The sequence below is a fragment of the Stegostoma tigrinum genome, chromosome 28 (assembly GCF_030684315.1).
Source record: "Stegostoma tigrinum isolate sSteTig4 chromosome 28, sSteTig4.hap1, whole genome shotgun sequence".
Classification (NCBI taxonomy): domain Eukaryota; kingdom Metazoa; phylum Chordata; class Chondrichthyes; order Orectolobiformes; family Stegostomatidae; genus Stegostoma; species Stegostoma tigrinum.
The window spans coordinates 17603565-17623057 of record NC_081381.1 but is presented as its reverse complement, the minus strand read 5'-3'; the positions used below and the strand labels follow the sequence as shown (position 1 = coordinate 17623057).

The window sequence follows — 19493 nt, the reverse complement described above, 5'->3', positions numbered from 1 at the left end:
TCAGTCTTGCAGCTCTCAGTCAGGCCCTCCGCTAGGGATGGGATTTGATGCCCAATTCAAATCCCTCAGGCAACACATCTTGTCACAGCTCATCAATTCTGGGACACTCCCTTGTGCCCACTGCCTGTCTCTTAGCTCCTAACCAACTAGTAATCTATGTCACAGGATGACCTTTATTCCACCAGGAACTGGGAGACCGTGGGATCAAGTTGGCGAGCTGCCATAATTTGGCCACACTCACCATGACTAGCCATGCTCTGCTTATGCTGTAGACTCACATGTCAGGGAGGTGATGGTCTAGTGGTGTTACCACTAGACTGCTAATCCAGAGGCACAGGTGATGTCTTGGGGACCTGGTATTGAATCCCACCATGGCAGATGGTGAAAGTTGAATTCAATAAAAATCTGGAATTAAGAGCCTAATGACGCTGAGTGTCAGGAAAAATCCATCCTTACCTGGTCTGGCCTACATGTGACTACAGACCAGCACCAACATGGTTGACACTTAACTGCCGTCTGGGCAATGAGGGATTGGCAATAAATGTTGGTCTAGCCAGTGACGCTCACATCCTGCAACAGAATAAAAAAGAAATTACCTCGGTAACACCCTCCCCCAGAAATCCCTCACAGAAAATGCAGCACCCAAGAAAATCCCTGGATTCATCATAAATCACATTGAAGATTGACTTTCTCTGTCATTTCTATTAGTGGACTGTAATGCTATAACACTGCTGACTATCGCACCAGAGGAAGCAAAGTCAAACGCAGTCCATGTGATGACAGTCAGATCTATTTTTAATAATCTGATATTACTGTAACTAAAGGACAGTATGTCCCAGCAAAGGTCAAACTCTGGGACAGTGCACACGTAGCCGTGGGAGCTAGTTCCCTGTCCTTTGTATCTTGTACCTGTTGCAGGAAGCAAAGGTAAGTAGCTCTTCGAACAGAAAATCATTTAAATGAGTTGCTAATGTTATGTGCTAATAGAGCAGCAAAGTAAGAAGGAGCAATTGCTATTTGCTAAGCAATATCTATTTGCTAAGATATTTCAGGAGTAGGTGATGTTTCAACGTCAGTGACAGTCTGCTTTGAGGTTTGGATATCTAGCACTCCCCAGATAGTCACAAATCTGGTGTAGTTTTTCTCCGTTTTAACATAGCATGGGGCTCAGACAATCCACTTTCCCATTACCCACTCTCTAGACAATCCTGCTCGAGTCTACGCAGGCCTCAAAGTATAGCTTTCCACCAACTAGAAAACTGTACAAATGATTCACAGCTGGGGACTGCTTTTTATTCATTCAGGGATGTGGGCATTGCTGGCTAGGCTAGGATTTATTGCCCATCCCTTATTGCCCTTGAGAAGGTGATAGAAGCTGGCTTCTTCAACCACTGCAGTCCACTTGTGTAGATGCAAAACCTGTCCAGCTCAATTGTATCCTTTAGGGAAGGAAATCAGCCATTCTTGACTGGTCTGGCCCATATGTGACTCCAGACCATGTGTGATTGACTCTTAGCTGTCCACTGGGCAATTAGGAATGAGCGGTAACTGCTGATCTCACCCGTGACACCCACATCCTGAGAACAAAAATAAAAGAAGGAACAAAAACAAAGTTGCTGGAAAAGCTCAGCAGGTCTGGCAGCATCTGTGAAGGAAAAAAACAGAGTTAACGCTTCAAGTCCAGTGACCCTTCCTCAGAACTGATGGTGGCTGGGAAAACGTCAGTTTATGTGCAGAAAATAGGGAGGTGGGTGGGGTAGGGAGTAAATGATAGGATAGAGCTCAAAGTGAGAGAAAGACAGTTGGACAGACAGAGGAGTTGCCAATGATCGGGCTAGGAGGGTGAATAGTTGCTAATGGGGACTGTTAGTGACTAACAACAGGGAGTGTGTAATGGCAGGCTATGTGGTGACAAGGACTGGTGTGTGGGGTGGGGGGCGGTGGGACATGGGAGAGTTTAGGCCCTAAAATTATTGAACTCAATATTGAGTCTGGAGGGCTGTGGGATCCCCAAGTGGAAAACAAGGTGTTATTCCTCCAGCTTGCATTTACTCTCTACCCCACATACTTCCCTATTTTCTGCATATAAACTGACGTTTTCCCAGTCACTATCAGTTCTGAAGAAGGGTTACCGGACCCGAAACATTAACTCTGTTTTCTCCTCCGCAGATGCTGCCAAACCTGCTGGGCTTTTCCAGCAACTTTGTTTTGGACCTGATTTACAGCATCCGCAGTTCTTTCAGTTTTTATAAAAGAAGTTAAACACACAATGCTGTTAAAGGAGAGATTTCCAGGATTTTGACCTAGTGATGGTGAAAGAACGATGCCATATTTTCAACTCAGAATGATGTGTGGCTTGGAGGGGGCCTGGAGGGAGTGGTGTTCCCAGGTATCTGCTGCCCCTGTCCTATGCAGCAGAGGTCCTGGGTTTGGAAGTTGATGCCAAAGAAGTCTGGGTGAAGTTCTGCAATGCATGGTGTACATTCAGCAGGATGTCATGCTTGGCCTGCCTGCCTTGGGTTCAGGACAGTTTAGTGTCCGTTGATGCTTTGTTTGGGGTCAGGGTAGCACGGTGGCTCAGTGGTTAGCACTGCTACCTCAACGCACCAGGGACCTGGGTTCGATTCCACCCTCTGGCAATTGTCTGTGTGCAGTTTGCACATTCTCCCTGTGTCTGCATGGGTTTCCTCTGGGCACTCTGCATTCCTCCTGCTGTCCAAAGACATGTAGGCTAGGTGGATTGGCCATGCTAAATTGCCTGTAGTGTTCAAAGGTTTAGGTGGGTGAGACATGGGAAATGCAGGATAACTGGGATGGGATGGGATGGGCCTGGGTGGGATGCTCTTCAGAAGGTCGGCATGGACCTGTTGGGCCTAATGGCCTGTCTCCACACTGTAGGGATGCTATCGAAGCATCAGCTGATGTCAGGGTTTTCCAGCAGGGGTCAAGCAGCTGAGATAATGAGGTGTGGAGCTCCTGACACGGTCTCATTTTAAAACAAATTGTGTGTATTTTTTGTCCATGAGGACATCATGGCACAATAGGGCAAGCTGTCTGCCAGTAAAGCACCAGGGCAGTGGGATTGTCTATTCAGAGCCTGTGCCCATTGAGTATTGAAGAACAGGTCCCTTAAGTTACATCAGCTGAGGAATGACTAGCTGTCTTGTAATGCTGTTCACACTAATGGGATTTATCTGCAAAAGGTTAGGGTTACTTTATAATCAGAGATAATGGGAACTGTAGATTTTTGTGCTCCTGAGATGCTGCTTGACCTGCTGTGTTCATCCAGCTTCACACAGGGTTACTTTATCTCCTGGGAGGAGCTGCATGTCACACCAGAGTTTTGGACAATTTTGACTGCTTTTGCTCCATCTTGTGAGGGGTGTTTAGAGCAACAAGTCTCACTGAAATGCAGAAGTAAAAGCCTTTCCCTCTCAAGTTGCCTAATCATTTATTCCAGGAAAGAACAGGCACACATCGAAGGTTTAAGTCTGTAAATGGTAACATTTCATAATGGGCTCTCTAAGAAGTTGAATATTTCAGCTTGCCATTACAGTGTGAATCTGCTCACCAGTGTCCGGGTGGGAGAGGCAGCATGCAGATCCAGTTTCGGGGGTGGGATAAGGTAGATGTGAGAAGCTTGGCAGAGGCCTGCGGAGAATGGACACTTGTGGACCCCACAACATGTGACAGTTTACATCATTCTCTTCAAGAATGGCGAGTTTGCTTTGTGTTACATTCCCTCAGAAAGACTAATGTGGACTCAGTTTAGCAAATGGGTTTGATCCTGGTGCGAGGATCCCCATTGGAAGAGGCACTGGGTCTAATATCTAGATGACCATCATATGACTTAAACAACATGGCAATAGGCACATTTCCTATACATTCAATGTATCCACATATCTTTCGCATGTGCTTTTGCGCTCAGGAACAGTCGACTTGCAGCCTCTGAGCCTGCAGGTACGAAACTAATTCCAGCTCTTTAAACCTTACACCCAATATCCATTTCCCTTGCTAAATTATCACCTCTCTGCATTTTCAGATATGGATGATTTTGGTTACAGCTTCCACCAGGGGGAGAGAGATTGGCCATTGTTCGACAGCGTTCCTGAAGAGTGCCAATGCATCTTAAAGCCTTCCCTGGCCACCTCGGAAGATTCCGACCTCAGTGAGGACTCTGAGAAGATCTTACGCTCTCACCCCAAGAGGAGCAAGAGGGTCAATCTTAACAGATCTCGCCACTCCCCTGGCCCGGCAGACATGGCTATGCCATGCATGCAGAGGATAGACAGAGGAGAGGGGCTGGCAATGTTTCGGAGCAGAGGTAGACCCACTTTAGCCGGGCATTTTTCTCTGGAGCACGAAAGCGTGATCTACTCCTCTGAGGATGTCTTGTCTGCCGCTGAAGATGAATTGGAGCTGGAACTTGTAAACGAGTTTTTGACAGCTACCGGTCACACGGTGCCAAGGGGCAATCTGTCCAGGGGGCAACAACGTTTCTTGATTTCTGGCGAGAGTCTTCAAGCTTCCAGAACCCCGCAACACCTTCTCGCTTCCACTTCTGAAGCTTCATACTCTACACATCCATCCAATTCCATCACCTGCACCATGGTTAACCATTCTCACGACAGGAGTGCCTGCACTAGACCCAGCTTCACATTGGACATGGACGACTATGCCGAAAATGTGCTTGACCACGACTGTTATAAGAACCATATAGAGATGGTCAAGGATGACCATTTAGATGTTGGATTTAGATACTCGCAGGGACATCAGGAACATGCCAGCACCCTCCCAGAACTGTGGGACAATGCATTGCTCCAGGGCCAGCACAACGAGATTGGAGAAACTGCTGCTTCCAATGGCACTCAATCACAAAGTGTTTTAGAAAAGGATTTCAATGCCCAAGCTTTTGCCACTGTGTCAGAGGACAATCAATTTCCAACAAGCAGGGACCCTTCACCTTGTCTGGAATTAAAGCCAGCTGCGAAAGGAAAACTTGAGGAAGATTATTCCATCACGTGCCCTGAAATTTATGAGTATTTTTACGAGGACTTTGGAGAGGAAGGGGATGATGATGCTTTGCTATTTTTGCGTGTGCCTTCTGTGTTCAAGCGTGTAAAGCGAGGGAACCACGAACCCAGGAAAATTAATTTATTGACTATCATTAAGTCTTTGGTGCATAAATACTTACATCCAACACAGCAAGGGCAAACAGCTCTGGTGTCCTTTAGGAGTTCCAACACAGCTGAAAGCACGAGGGCTTATAGCAGTTCTGACCTTGGATCACTAAACAATGCATTAGTGAAGTACTCAGAAGGTGAAGGAAGTCAGACAATGATGGAAAGCACCATACAGAGAGGTAGCTTATAGAGTGAATACTAATCCGTGCTTGTGTGGATGTCATTGTCGAGAAGTTAATTTCACTGGTGCAGCAAACATGTCATGCAAAAGGCTGGATTTAAAGAAAGTGCTTTATGTTGTTAAACTGACAGCTGGTTGTACGTGTCCACTAACAACTGAGTGTTGCAGTGTGTTCAAACAGGCATTAAAATGTTCCATAACACAACCCACCTACAAGCTTCTCCGATACATGCCTTTGCACTTTAATCTCATCCCTTCACTTTTCTGAAATGTGTCTTTTGATTTACATCAACCAATGACTTACCCATGACTCACTCAACAGGTTTTGTTAAAGCAAAATACTGCGGATGCTGGAGATCTGAAATAGAAACAGAAGTTGCTGGAGAAACTCAGCAGTTCTGGCAGTATCTTTGGAGAGGGAAGAAAAGTTAATGCTTAAGGCCCACTATGACTCTTTCTTGGAGTTCCAAAGGATACCACATTCGAAATGGCACAGATGCTGCCAGACCTGCTGAGCTTTTCCAGCACTGTATTCAGTTACTTTACTAAGACAGTGAATTTATTGGCTCCAGCTAAAGTTGCCAGAGTTCTATCAGACCATAGGCTGCTCTCTCTTTAGAGAAAGATGACCAATGGTGGTTTAACTTATGGGTTATAATGTCTCAGGCAAGGGGAGATGTTGAAAAGGAGAGTCCTTCATGGTACCCTCAGTGGTGGGGAAATGCAAGCGGTCGGTGTTTGCTGCATCACAAACCAGCATTCCAGTTAACTGAGCTAACTAGGCCCCTCTTTACCGACCAGTGCTAAGCTATAAAAATTAGGCCTTGTTTCTTTTAACTACAATTGTATTGTAGATTTAGCTGATTGCTCAATAATGGATGAGGTAAAATCAATGTAGTCCCATAGGGGTGCTCTTTCACCAGAGCACCTACAGGCGGTGGCTTAACCTCAGGATCACCATGAGGGGAGAGGTGGAGAAAGAGATTCTTTTATGGTAACCTCAGCCAATGCAGGAATTGAACCCGTGCTGCAGATGAGGCAAGCATTTAATAAAAAGGTTTTTACCTACTGTAAATCACTCACACAGGCAGTTTTGTATAGTTACAGGTTCCTGTCATCGTGTAAATCAATTCATTTTACATCTTTTCCATGGATCTGGGAGAGAGATTTATAAGAAGTGATGGTAAATAAATTGTTGCAGTATTTCCTCTTTTATTTCAGAATTCCAGCATCTGCAGTCTTTTGCTTTTGTTTGAAGATAATTGATCTGTGCTTTTGTCTGGGAGATTGTGAGACAGGTCATGGTAGGGGCTCCTTATCAAGCAGCACCATGGAGGAAGAAAGAGATAACTTACATTCATATCGCACCTCTCCCAATGTCAGAGTCACAATGGAGGATGAACTCCTACAAGCAGCACTCTGACAGTGATGGTGATCGAGGGGCAAATATTGCTCAGGACCCTAGGGAAAATGCCCCTCCCCATCTTTCGAGATGGTCCCCACCCGAGGGTGCCTGTAGCACCCTGACTCATGTCTCCAAAAGACCAAAATCCAACACAGCTGCCAATTGAGTCATGGTTGACACAACTAGCCAGGCCAGTTTTTATTACTCTTTCCTAACTGCCCTTGACCAAGTTGTCTGTTAGGCCACTTCAGTGGGCAGTTGAGAGGCAGCCACGTTGCTATAGCTCTGGAGTGACACAAAGGCCAGACCAGGTAACGGTGCTGAACTGATTTTGATGAGAACAGCCTCAGAATATGAGTTCCCTGCTTGGGGCTGTTAATTCATTCCAATCAGTGAGCCCTGGCTGGCAGATATGCACAAGAATGTTGGAGGTTCTGCTCACTCTGGGAGCTGGCTCTGAGGGAGCTGGATCAGTGTCAAGGTCTCTCCACATGTAAATAACGGGTGACTTGATGATGGCATACCAGCCTCTGTGGAGTTACTTCAGATGTGTTTGGCATTGAGTGGAATGGGGACCATAAGGGCGCTGGACTTTGCTACAAGGCAGCTGTGTTGTGGAGTTTGAGGTGATAGCCCATATAGAAACTGAATGGACTTCAGAAGCATCCTAAAAAATAAAGCCCATCATCTTCTTGAATGACCTCAGTAAGAAAATTTTTTAAATCAATTAGTTCACACATGTTACAATACACCCCTGGTTGGGTGGGACTTGAATATTAGCCCAGTATTAGCATCGGAAAAGCCTTAACGAGCTCTGAATAAGCTGCCATGTTAGGGAGGTAGTACAGAAGTGATACCTATTGCTTTATGAGAATATGTTGTGCATTAATTCATTTGCTCAGGTTAATTAGAGGGAGTGAAATGATGTAGTATCTGAGCTTTGAGCTCTCAGATAATTGTCCTACTCGGGATGGGCTAACCCCAAAATCCTAATTGATGTGACTTATAGTTGCAGGAATGTACTGGGCACACATCCGAAGCTGCACCAGACCTGACAGCACAAGTTCTCTTCAGAACTATTGAGTCAACGGAACAAACTTATCAAGGCTGCAGGTTGAAAGAAAGAACAGGCCCAGTCTCCTACCTGCCTGAGTTCCATTCTACCACCTATTTTGATTTATTCCGAAAATATACTTAACTCATATAATTTGCAAAGAGTACATCACTAAACTGCTCAAATTTGACAATGCATGGCAGAAAATGCAGATTTATATGTTTCAGTCCAGTGTATGACACCCTGAAGTGACTCACTACACTTGCAATTGCAATTGTAAATTATGTCTACATTGTAAAACGTAATTCAGTTTTAATGTGCAGCCCCCAAGGGGTTTCCATCTTCTCAGTGTACTACAGCAGGAGGACCTGAATGGGCTTTTCACATTTCCGCCTTTTTCGAGGCTGCTCTCGTCAGTGTTGCCTTCAGCACACAGTTCTGGACTTTGGATTGTGCCAGTCTGCAGTACATGCCTAGGAAGCACGGTAATTTAGTACATCCCTGTAGGTGGTCCATGTGCCAGCTCAGATTCCTAGCGATCTAGACTGTGATTCAGATTAGCTCTGACAGCTAGAAGTTTTGTTTTCAACCCAGTCGAGATAGAATCTGGGCTTTTCTCCTTAGCTTGTCTGAACAGAAGAAAAGGGCTCTTGAACATCATTTGGTATATCATTACCAAAGCCCAGCCTTTCGGCAGAGATGAAGGTTTGTTTGAACTATTTTTCCCTCCGACTATCGGCTCATTTCTCCCGAAGCCACTGACATTTTCTGAAGTCTGGAATCTCTGATTGCTCTCACTCTTCACATTAAGCATCGTAGGCTGTTTGGCCATGGGAGCCATCACATCCCAGGTTGAGTCTGCCTTTACCAATTCACCTGCCATAGTATAACAAACAAACACAGTAATCACAAAACAGCTTCTCCACCTTGGGATATATTCACGGTTTGCTACGAGCATTTTTGTTATTTTTGCGTCCCAGGACTAGTGAAGAAAATGCCGACACTTGAGGGTTTAACTCGCCCTGATAACTTGTCCATATTATTTTACTGCTGGCATAAGAATAAATTGTTTAACAACTATGCAACCATAATGTAAAAGAAGAAATGCTTCACAAGCCGATTAACAGACGCACTGCCGAAGAAACTGAGCCCATAATATGTACAAACAGGGCAAATGTCAATCAGCCCATTGTGTAATTTTTGAGACTGTTCATTGACTGGATCGTCAAGGCCTGAGTTTTTGTGTGTCCTATTGTTAGTGATGTGCTGCCATGATATGGTTTCTTGGGTCAAACACCATTGTCAATAGACTAAGGTCTGAGTGTCCTCTCCATGTTAGCTCACATGAGCTATTGCCATAGTCTTATTGCCACTGCCCTAACAAATTAAGAGACTTAAGCTGGCGTTCCAGGGGCATGGGTTCGAACCCACTTCGACAAGATGGCTAAAATTTGAATTCGATGAAGCATTTGGAACTTTATTAAAGAAAGCCAGCCTAATGGTGACCACACGACCATTGTAATAATACCCATTTGCTTCGTTAATGTCCTTCCAGGAAGGAAACATACCAGCCTTACCGGGATCTAGCCTACGCATGGCTCCAGGTCAGAGCAATGTTGTTGACTCTTAACTCCCTCTGAGTTAGTCAATCAGTCCAAACACAATGAGGAATGAGCAACAAAAGCGAGCCTTGCCAGCGATACCCACACCCATACAAGAATTTTAAATGGTGTCAATGACTGTTGTTTGAGACATGGCACCAAAAGGAACTTGGTGAAGGAACCAGTGTCCAGAATGTAATTGTATCTTTGGACGTGGAAAATAGGAGTCACAGTCTCACACCTTGGCTCGGAATGAACTTAATTGGGAAGAATAAGTCCTCTTAATTGTTAATTTTGATGGATACCCTTGACTTTTGCTGTTTAACTCACAGCTTCCTTACCTCATGGATCATAATAAGATGTAGTCCTTCTATGCTTAATTGATCATGCGGTTTCAATGAGGTAAAAAATGTCCACCACCAAGAAACTGAATTAACACTGAAGATGGATGATTCCAATGCATGGGACGTCAGGTCCATTGAAAGCAGATGTCCTATCATGTGTGGACTGCGCGACAGTTTTCTGCATAGATCCTTTGTAAGATGTATTAAGGATGATATTTGCACTTCAGCCATTCTTGGCATTTAGCACACATTGTCCATTCCTTTTGGAGTATATCACTTGGATGGAAGCAAACAATTTAGGTTTTCTGACAGCATCAGCATAATGTGTCAAATTGACCACATGGCACTGTCTAACAGGGATATGTAGGTTGTGACATTGTAGACACCTCTTGGACTCCACTCATATGCACATACTACGAATTGAGCTTTGGAAATAACCTTGACATCCTTCCTTGGTTGACTCTTTTTCACATGCTGCTGCAGAGAATTGAGTTACAGTTTCAGTTTCCCTGGGCAATTGGAGTCATTCACATTTCAACTTCCTCTTGCAGAACATAGTTTGCACGTGTCCTGAAATACTGGACAACTGAAATGGTGGGTGAGACAATCCACATCTCATACAAGATTTGGATGATCCATTGAATCTGTTGATGGCTACAGTAATTGTTCAAGAGCCAAGATGCTACTGACTTGCTACAATTGTGAACCAGCATCTTTTTTCTAGCAATGCATCAATAGTATATTCTTTAGCTTTCAGGAAGATTTGTTAGGTGAGGAGAAAATGATCAGTTCCACAAGCCTTTCAAATAAGCAAGCTTTGGTGAAATTACAGTCCAAACCTGTATATCAGCACCTATGTTAATAAATTGGTCAATTGTTTCACCTGGTTGTTGCCAGTAGGACATGAACTTGAGTCAGTGTACCCTGAAGTTGACTTGAATTTTAAGTTTGCCCTCTGAAGCCTGGAAAATTAACTTCAAATCTGGAAAATCTTTAAAGAAACAGCAGGGCATTTAACTCCTCTTAATCCCTTGTTTCCAACAACAATAAGGAGTTTGATTATTTTCTTTTCTTTATCCTTGATTTACTGAGGATAAATTGGTACGTTACTTGAATAACTGAAATTTTGATCAATTGTCAATGAAGTGCCAATTCATATCCAAACAGAGAAACTGTTGGAAAAGCTCAGCAGGTCTGGCATCATCTGTGCAGAGAAATCAGAGTTAATGTTTTGGGTTTGGTGACCCTTCCACAGAACTGGACTTGAAACATTAACTCTGATTTCTTTTCACAGATACTGCTAAACTTGCTGAGCTTTCCCAGTAATTTCTGTTTTTGTTTCTGATTTACAGCATGAGCAGTACTTTTAGATTTTATTAAGTACCAATCCATTATCAGATATTTGCTTTCCATCGTTATTGTGCTTTTTATTCTCTTTAAATGTGTTAGAATAAAAATCTGTGTTAGTGTAGAACTGTTATTTTTATTTAATTTCTGTTATTTTGTTTCTTGTTTCTTTCTTTATAAGATGCAGACTTCTGTCTGTAGAGGTGGCATTCAAGCAAAGTACTGAGAAACAACATCATAGATGCTTTTTATAATTTTTGTCCCATTTCAAAGAAGCAGGATGACGGAATTGTCTGATGTTTGGACACAGATAAGGCATTTTTCAAATGTACAAAACCTTCAACTTTTAGTGTTTTGGGCTGTATTTTGTTCTGAGAGAGCTGCAGCCGATTGAAGCCGTCCTTCTAAACTCTAGTTTTTAGAGAAAAAGTCAAATCAGCCATGACCTCCTATTTTATTTTAAAGAGAGAGAGAATACACACAACTGTTTCTTGCTTCAGCGCTTTAGTCTGAATTGCTAACTTCAGGTCTGAACCTAGATAAATAACGAGAAATAATTGTTGGGGAAAAAATGCTTCACAACTATCAATGCTGTTAACATCCTTCCAATACTTTAGTTATCACTAGTTAGCTGTGTGATGTGGTCTGTGTGCTGCACTATATACATTAGCTCATGTGAAATGCGCCATGGACATCGTATTCTTATTGAGACAAATGTCTTGAAGTTTATGAGCAACAGTAACTATTTACATTGCTTATGCAGACTCGTGCATAGTGTGGATTCTGTGCTTACTGATATTACTGTACACTACATACACATAACTGACTGACTGAACACACGGTTAAGAGAGAGCTAGTGAAGTTGGGAAATGTCATATTGCAATGTCACATGCATGACGGCATATAACTATTTCAAAGATACTCTGCCTGTCTGATATGGAATCTACGTAACAGCACAACAGAAAGGCTGACTGATTCTGATCTCCCTGGTGTTTTCAATTTAAAATTTAAAAGTGTGTCAAATATGATGCATTTGGACATTCAGTCACTCTGACTGTCTATTTTGAAGATCTCTATCTCCACTACCCTTTGCAATTGTTCACTGTGCAAGGAAGCATTGGGTGCAGAATGGCCACCAAAATGGCAGTCATTCAAATACTGCAGGTCACGTATGTCTTTGGTGGTCAGTTTACTTTTGAGATGGAAGTGACTGAGGTTAGAATTTTTCTTCCAGTCAGTACTTAACACTGACAGTAGAGGACAGTCAGTCTTTGATGAAGTGAATAATGATCATCAGGTAGAATGTAAATAACACTGGGGATATCACACTGCTTTGATTGGTACTGGCCAGAATTTGAAGGTGTTTCTTTCATGTCTCCCACTCAAGACAGTTGCAGTTATATCATCAGGGACAAGTTGTAGAATTGTGAGGAAGTTTTTAGACATCCAGATCTCTGAAGAATAATCACAGAGCTTTGTGATTTACTGGTTCAAATGATTTGGTCAGGGGAAGAGTTCCTGTTGTTGTTCTCAACATCTTTTTAGGATTTGTCTAGCAACAAAGACCATCAGAGGTTTCTTAGTTAGGTCTAAAGCCGTACTGTGTCTTTGGTTTTCTTCATTACAGGAGGTTGGTGATTTAGGACAATGTGTACCCAGATTTTTTCTGCCATGGACAAAAGTGAAACACCTCAATAGTTTCTACATCACAATTTATCTCCATTCTTGAAGGTAGCTACAATTTGTCATGTTCCAGAAAACAAGGGATTGGTATTCTTTTTCTTCCAAATCACCTGGATGATTGCGGAGGAATGGAATTGTGGGAGATATAGCAGTTTGGATCGGAAATTGGCTTGCTGAAAGAAGACAGAGGGTGGTAGTTGATGGGAAATATTCATCCTGGAGAGCAGTTACTAGTGGTGTACCGCGAGGGTTGGTGTTGGGTCCACTGCTGTTTGTCATTTTTATAAATGACCTGGATGAGGGCGTAGAAGGATGGGTTAGTAAATTTGCAGACGATACAAAGTTTGGTGGAGTTGTGGATAGTGACGAAGGATGCTATGGGTTGCAGAGAGACATAGATAAGCTGCAGAGCTGGGCTGAGAGGTGGCAAATGGAGTTTAATGCAGACAAGTGTGAGTTGATGCACTTTGGTAAGGAGTAACCGGAAGGCAAAGTACAGGGCTAATGGTAAGATTCTTAGCAGTGTAGATGAGCAGAGAGATCTTGGTGTCCATGTACACAGATCCTTGAAAGTTGCCACCCAGGTTGACAGAGCTGTGAAGAAGGCATACAGTGTTTTAGCTTTTATTAATAGAGGGATCGAGTTCCGGAACCAAGAGGTTATGCTGCAGCTGTACAAAACTCTGGTGCGGCCGCACTGGAGTATTGCGTACAGTTCTGGTCACTGCTTTATAAGAAGGATGTGGAAGCTTTGGAAAGGGTGCAGAGGAGATTTACTAAGATGTTGCCTGGTATGGAGGGAAGGTCTTACGAGGATAGGCTGAGGGACTTGAGGCTGTTTTCGTTAGAGAGAAGAAGGTTGAGAGGTGACTTAATTGAAACATACAAAATAATCAGAGGGTTAGATAGAGTGGATAGGGAGAGCCTTTCTCCTAGGATGGTGACGGCGAGCACGAGAGAGCATGGCTTTAAATTGAGGGGTGACAGATATAGGACAGATGTCAGAGGTAGTTTCTTTACTCAGAGAGTAGTAAGGCAATGGAACGCTTTGCCTGCAACAGTAGTAGATTCGCCAACTTTGGGTACATTTAAGGTGTCATTGGATAAGCATATGGACGTACATGGAATAGTGTAGGTTAGATGGGCTTGAGATCGGTATGACAGGTCGGCACAACATTGAGGGCCGAAGGGCCTGTACTGTGCTGTAATGTTCTATGTTCTATGTTCTATGTTCTATATTTGTTTAGTAAATTTAAAAAAATTATCTTTGTTTTCCTATGCTTAGGGAGAGGACATTCCTGTCTGTCCTGCACTCGGAAAGATTTCTGTTTATTTTGTTTCGCTTGCGCTTCGTGGGCTATGAAATCAGCAGCTTCCCAGTCAGATATGTGGAAAGCTGGTGAGTATTCAAACAGTGCAGGTATAGTTTGCAAAAGCAGGAAATGCCACCAACGCAGTTCATTGGCTGTCTTATGACAGTGGTATTGATCCATACAACACACTGTATAATAACAACACACCCATAGGTCATTGCTTTTCCGGCATTATGTTGAGAGCAGCCTCAATACCTCAGCCACAGCTGAGTTAAAACTGTTCACCTGATACATCCATTCAATGCTGCAAAATCTAATTGCCACTGCCTACAGGGTTCAAGGGAAGCAACCAGAATTAGACGGAGGGGAATCAGTGGCTGCATTCATTCAAGGTTTGGCATGGTGGCTCAGTGGTTAGCACTGCTGTCTCACAGTGCCAGGTTTGGTTCCACCCTTGAGCGACTGTCTGTGTGGGGTTTGCACATTGTCCCCGTGTCTGCGTGGGTTCCCTCCTGGTGCTCCAGTTTCCTCCCACAGTCCAAAGATGCGCAGTCAAGGCTTGGCTGTGCTAAATTGCCCATAGAGTTCAGGGGTGTGTAGACTAGGTGGGTTATAGGGGGAATGTGTCAGGGTGGGATGCTCTCAGGGTCAGTGTGGACTTGATGGGTTGAAGGACCTGTTTGCAAACTGTATGGGTTTGATGGTTCATTCTGTGTGGGGGAGACACACTGGCAAGAAGGTATGGATAGCCAAGGGAAGAGATGGCAGAATTAGGATTGAGATGTCACTGAGGTGAGAGTGACAGCAAAACGCTGGTCTTGTTAATGATGCCCACATCCCCAACAAGTACTGAAATCTGGAGTTGGCTAAAATGAGGAAACATGTCTCCAGACTTGTCAAGTACAATGACAAAGTGCCAGCCCTCCTCGTGCACTTTTACTGAGGTCACGGGCCTCAGGCTGCTGTAAATTGGTGGAAGTACAACCTGCCCCCAGGCATAGCAGTAGCACCTCATGCTGGAAAACATGCAGGACAGCAGGTGACAGCAGAATCAGGCAAAACTGCAGTGCCTTTTGGAACTAAACAGCCCATGGCACACGAATGGAGGGAAACTGGCTATTGTAACAAAATGCAAAGTTACCACAGTGTAAGTCTGCTCTCCCATTAGAGAGAGAGAGAGACAACTGGTGGTAGTTTAACCTGAGGGTCACCAGAGCTCAGGCAAAGGGAGAGGTTTTGAAGGAGAACCCTTCATGATAACCTCAGCCAGTGTGGGAAGTGAACCCATGCTGTCACCATTACTCAGCATCGCAAGCCATCCAGCCAACTGAGCTAGACCAACCTTCTCTGATGTAACAGATGGTGATGGGGAGCCCAGGCAACTAGTATTTCACACACAAAGTGGGAAACCATGTTTCAGCTCATCATTGTAGAGCCATATAGCTTAGAAATGGACTCTTTGGCTGAAATCATTCATGCCAACCCGGTTTCCTAAACTGAACTAGTCCCATTTGCCTGTGTTTGACCCATATCCCTCTAAACATTTCCTAAACATATAGAGTCCAAATATCTTTTAAATATTGTACTCTACTCCACTTCCTCTGGTAGCTCCTTCCAAGTACACACCAGCCTCTTTGTGATAAAGTTGCCCTTTAGGTTCCTTTTAATCTTTCCCTTCTCACTTTCAATCTATGCTGTCTAGAGTTTGAACTCCACTACCCTACGCAACAGACCTTTGCTAATTACCTTTTCTATGCCCCTCCTGATTTTATAAAACTCTCCAAGATCATCCCTCAACCTTCTAGGGTCCAGAGAGAAAAGTCCCAGCCTATTCAACCTCTCCCGATAATTCAAACCTTCCAATCTTAGTAAATCAATTTTTGCACCCTTCCTAATAGTAACCTTCCTGTAAGAGGGTGACCAGAATTGTATGCGGTACTCCAAATGTGGCTGAACCAATGTCTTGTGCAACCATAACATGACATCCTAACATATTGTTACTCTTTTATTATTTCCAGCTTTGCTGGTGAATATCAGTGCCATCTCTGCAGTGAGATACTTCAGGACACTTGCAAAAAGGGAAAATTCTAAGTACTTGGCCCTCCAGGACTCCGAACATAAAGAACCTTGGGAAGAATGAATCTTCAGGAATTCACCCTGTAAAGCTACAACATTAAACAATGCAACAGAATCCAAGTATTTGCCTGTAACTTTGTACGCTAGCAATTTAGTAACTGGTTTCACATCTCTCCTAATATGTAGATCCACGTTGTAAAACATGACAATCAGCTGCTATGGATAACAAAGTGTGAAGCTGGATGAACACAGCAGGCCAAGCAGCATCTCAGGAGCACAAAAGCTGACGTTTTGGGCCTAGACCCTTCATGAAGGGTCTAGGCCCGAAACGTCAGCTTTTGTGCTCCTGAGATGCTGCTTGGCCTGCTGTGTTCATCCAGCCCCACACTTTGTTATCTTGGATTCGCCAGTATCTGCGGTTCCCATTATCTCTGATCACAATCAGCTGCTATCCCTTGTTTGACTGTGGAACGATGCCAAGATCTGCCCTGTTGTTCTTGACAAAGATATGCGCATGACTTGATGGGGTGAGGTTCGTATTTTATTCAAATGTGGCAAAAGCTATCTGTGGCATTGAAAAGTGCTTTGTTCTGCAGTCAGTCAAATCCCTTGTCATGGTAGTATTTGCTCAGTTCAATATGAGGACGTGCGGCGTCATGTTAAAAATGATTGAACCACTGATACTTTTGTCAGTCAAAGTGAATGATCACTTTTGCTGGCAGATATTATTCTGCAATGAGCAGAAAGGTAATTAGTATTGAATCGTTCCACAGTTTGCCTGAGGCAGAAGGAGTGTTGGTAGAATTGACAGGATGGCTTCGGTGTAAATGTTTGTAAAGAAAGGTAAATATTTCCCTGATCAACCAGTTCAGACACACACCTCTGGAGCAGGTGGGCGTTGAATCCAGCCCTCCTTGTTCAGAGGTAGGGATGCTTCCGTTGCTCCACAAGTTCCCTAACTGACAATGGTGAAATGCACAGCAGTGAAACAAGGGACAGAAAATGTTGCGTATTTGTATAGCTCCTTGTGCAACTTTAAGCCAACCCAAAGTGATAAAATAAAATAGCACCGTCGCTGCTGAAATGTAGGGAAAATGGCAGCGAATTTGTGCATAGCAAGTTCCTGTAAAACACAATGAAGTGACAATTAAACAATCTGTCCTTTATTCTAATGTTGCTCAAATGATGAACATTGGCCAGGACACCGGTGGAAACGTGCAATCTGCTACGATAAAAACAGAAAGTGGTGCTAGTATTCAGCAGGTCAGGAAACATCTGTGGAGACAGGAAATGTCAATGTTTCCAGGCACCTACAACTCTTCTTCAGATATCCACAATGTTATGCTTTTGTTGAAATCTTTTGTACACTCCTGAGGGGAGCAAGATAGAGCTTTAGTTGAACGACTCATTTCAAAGGCAACACGCTGACATTTCAGCACTCCCTCAATACTGCACTGGCACTTCAGCAGGCACTTGGCACTCGAATCCCTGCAGTGAGGCAGGAGCCAACAGCATTCCGACCTACAGGCTGCCAACTCAGACACAGCTGACAATGTAGCGACAAACTTGGTGACACAATGAAGGTCAATTCAAACTATAATTGGAAACAAAACTTGTCAGCAGGGCTGAGGGACAACAGCAGTCAAATTTTGAACACGCTACACAGGTTATTCCTAGAGTCAAGCCGAAGCCAGGTTGCCACACATGTGGAACAAAGTTCTCATCTTTCTTTGATTAAATGGTGTGACAAATAAGCCTTATTAACATTGTAATTCATTCTGATATCTGCAGAATGATTGATTGATTCATTGATTTATTGTCATGTGTATGGAAATAAAGTGAAAAGCTTTGTTTATGAGCTGTACAGGCAGATCATGGTAAGCAAAGGATGTACAGGAGGGGACTCAAAGCAGGTGAGGACTTCGGTGTGTAGAAGGGAGAGGTTGAAGATGTCAGTGAGTACCTCTGCCAGTTGGTCCGCACAGGATCTGAGTGCTCGGCCGGGGACACGGTCTAGGCCCACCAAACTCCAGACAGACAGTCATCTCATGGTGGAATTGAACCGATATCTCTGGTGCCGTGAGGCTGCGGTGCTAACCATTGAGCCACTGTGCTGCCCAATACCTGTTGTATTCAGCAAGGGTTGTAGATTTTCAATCTTTCATGGCTAGCCAGGTATTGAAAGAAATGTTGATACTGCCTATGTGTGCCATGCATGTAAAGAGACTGACAGAAGAGGGAGTAAGTGGAATTACGGACAGTTTTCCTGACGCACAGGAGTAGTTATTTGCATAAGGGGTAATTTAAGTAAATCACAGTGTAAATGATAGAGTGTGCAAATTTACATGTTTTACAGTCAGTTCAATGAAGACACACTACAAGCTATAGAAATACTAAGAGCTGCCACTGCTGGAGACAGAGATAACACAGTGTGGAGTTGGAGGAACACAGCAGGACAGGCAGCATCAGAGGAGCGGAAAGCTAACGTTTTGGGTCAGGACCCTTCTTCAGAAATCTTCAGAAACCTGAAATGCCAACTTTCCTGTTCCTTTGATGCTGCCTGACCTGCTGTGCTCCTCCAGCTCCACACTGTGTTAATACTGCAAGCTCAACTATTGGCCTGTCAGCTCACAACAAGTACAATAGGTGCACTACACCACATAGACCACAGTAGTTCAAGAAGGTAGCTCACCACAACCTTCTGAGGGGCAATTAGAACTGGACAACAAACATTAGCCTAGCCGGAGATACTGGCTAGCCATGAAAGATTGAAAATCTACAACCCTTGCTGAATATAACAGGTATTGGGCAGCACAGTGGCTCAGTGGTTAGCACTGGAGCCTCACAGCACCAGAGATATGGGTTCAATTCCACCATTAGATGACTGTCTGTCTGGAGTTTGCATGTTCTCCCCCTGTCTGTGCGGGTCTTCTCTGGTCTCCTCCCACAATCCAAAGATTAGGTGATTTGACGATGCTAAATTGTCCATTGTGAACAGGCTAGGTGGATTAGGAATGGGAAATGTGGAATTACGGGATGGGTCTGGGTGGGGTGCTCTGTGGAGGGTTGGTATGTGCTGAATGGCCTAGTTCTGCACTCTAAGGATTCTATGACGCAGAAATCTCCAATTCGTACAACAATTTAGGTGAGCTGAATGGCTTGGTTTACATTACAAAACTGTAACGCCTTGGTAATTTCTCCAAGAAACCTATATTCACTCAAAGCCTCACTGACAATGTCACGGCTGGGGCTTTAGGGGCTGTAACGATGCAGAATCTCCGACACTTTGCATCAGGCGAAATTAGC

General features: G+C 43.9%; 1 protein-coding gene across 1 annotated transcript; it reads left to right on the top strand.

Moving 5' to 3' along the window:
• The first annotated feature begins 839 nt into the window (after window positions 1-839).
• perm1 (PPARGC1 and ESRR induced regulator, muscle 1) lies at window positions 840-16289 on the top strand. Its single transcript, XM_048561742.2, has 4 exons — window positions 840-927; window positions 4043-5362; window positions 14084-14197; window positions 16130-16289. Exons 2-4 carry the CDS (start codon window positions 4045-4047, stop codon window positions 16249-16251), a joined length of 1554 nt encoding a protein of 517 aa, XP_048417699.1. The 5' UTR covers window positions 840-927; window positions 4043-4044; the 3' UTR covers window positions 16252-16289.
• Window positions 16290-19493: the final 3204 nt, after the last annotated feature.

Bases quoted from the DNA above. Each gene is read 5' to 3' on its own strand.
- perm1 (XM_048561742.2), top strand. From the start codon at position 4,045: ATGGATGATTTTGGTTACAGCTTCCACCAGGGGGAGAGAGATTGGCCA. The intron at 5,363-14,083 runs GTAGCTTATAGA...TCCTATGCTTAG, and splicing joins GGAAAGCACCATACAGAGAG to GGAGAGGACATTCCTGTCTG. The intron at 14,198-16,129 runs GTGAGTATTCAA...TATTATTTCCAG, and splicing joins GTCAGATATGTGGAAAGCTG to CTTTGCTGGTGAATATCAGT.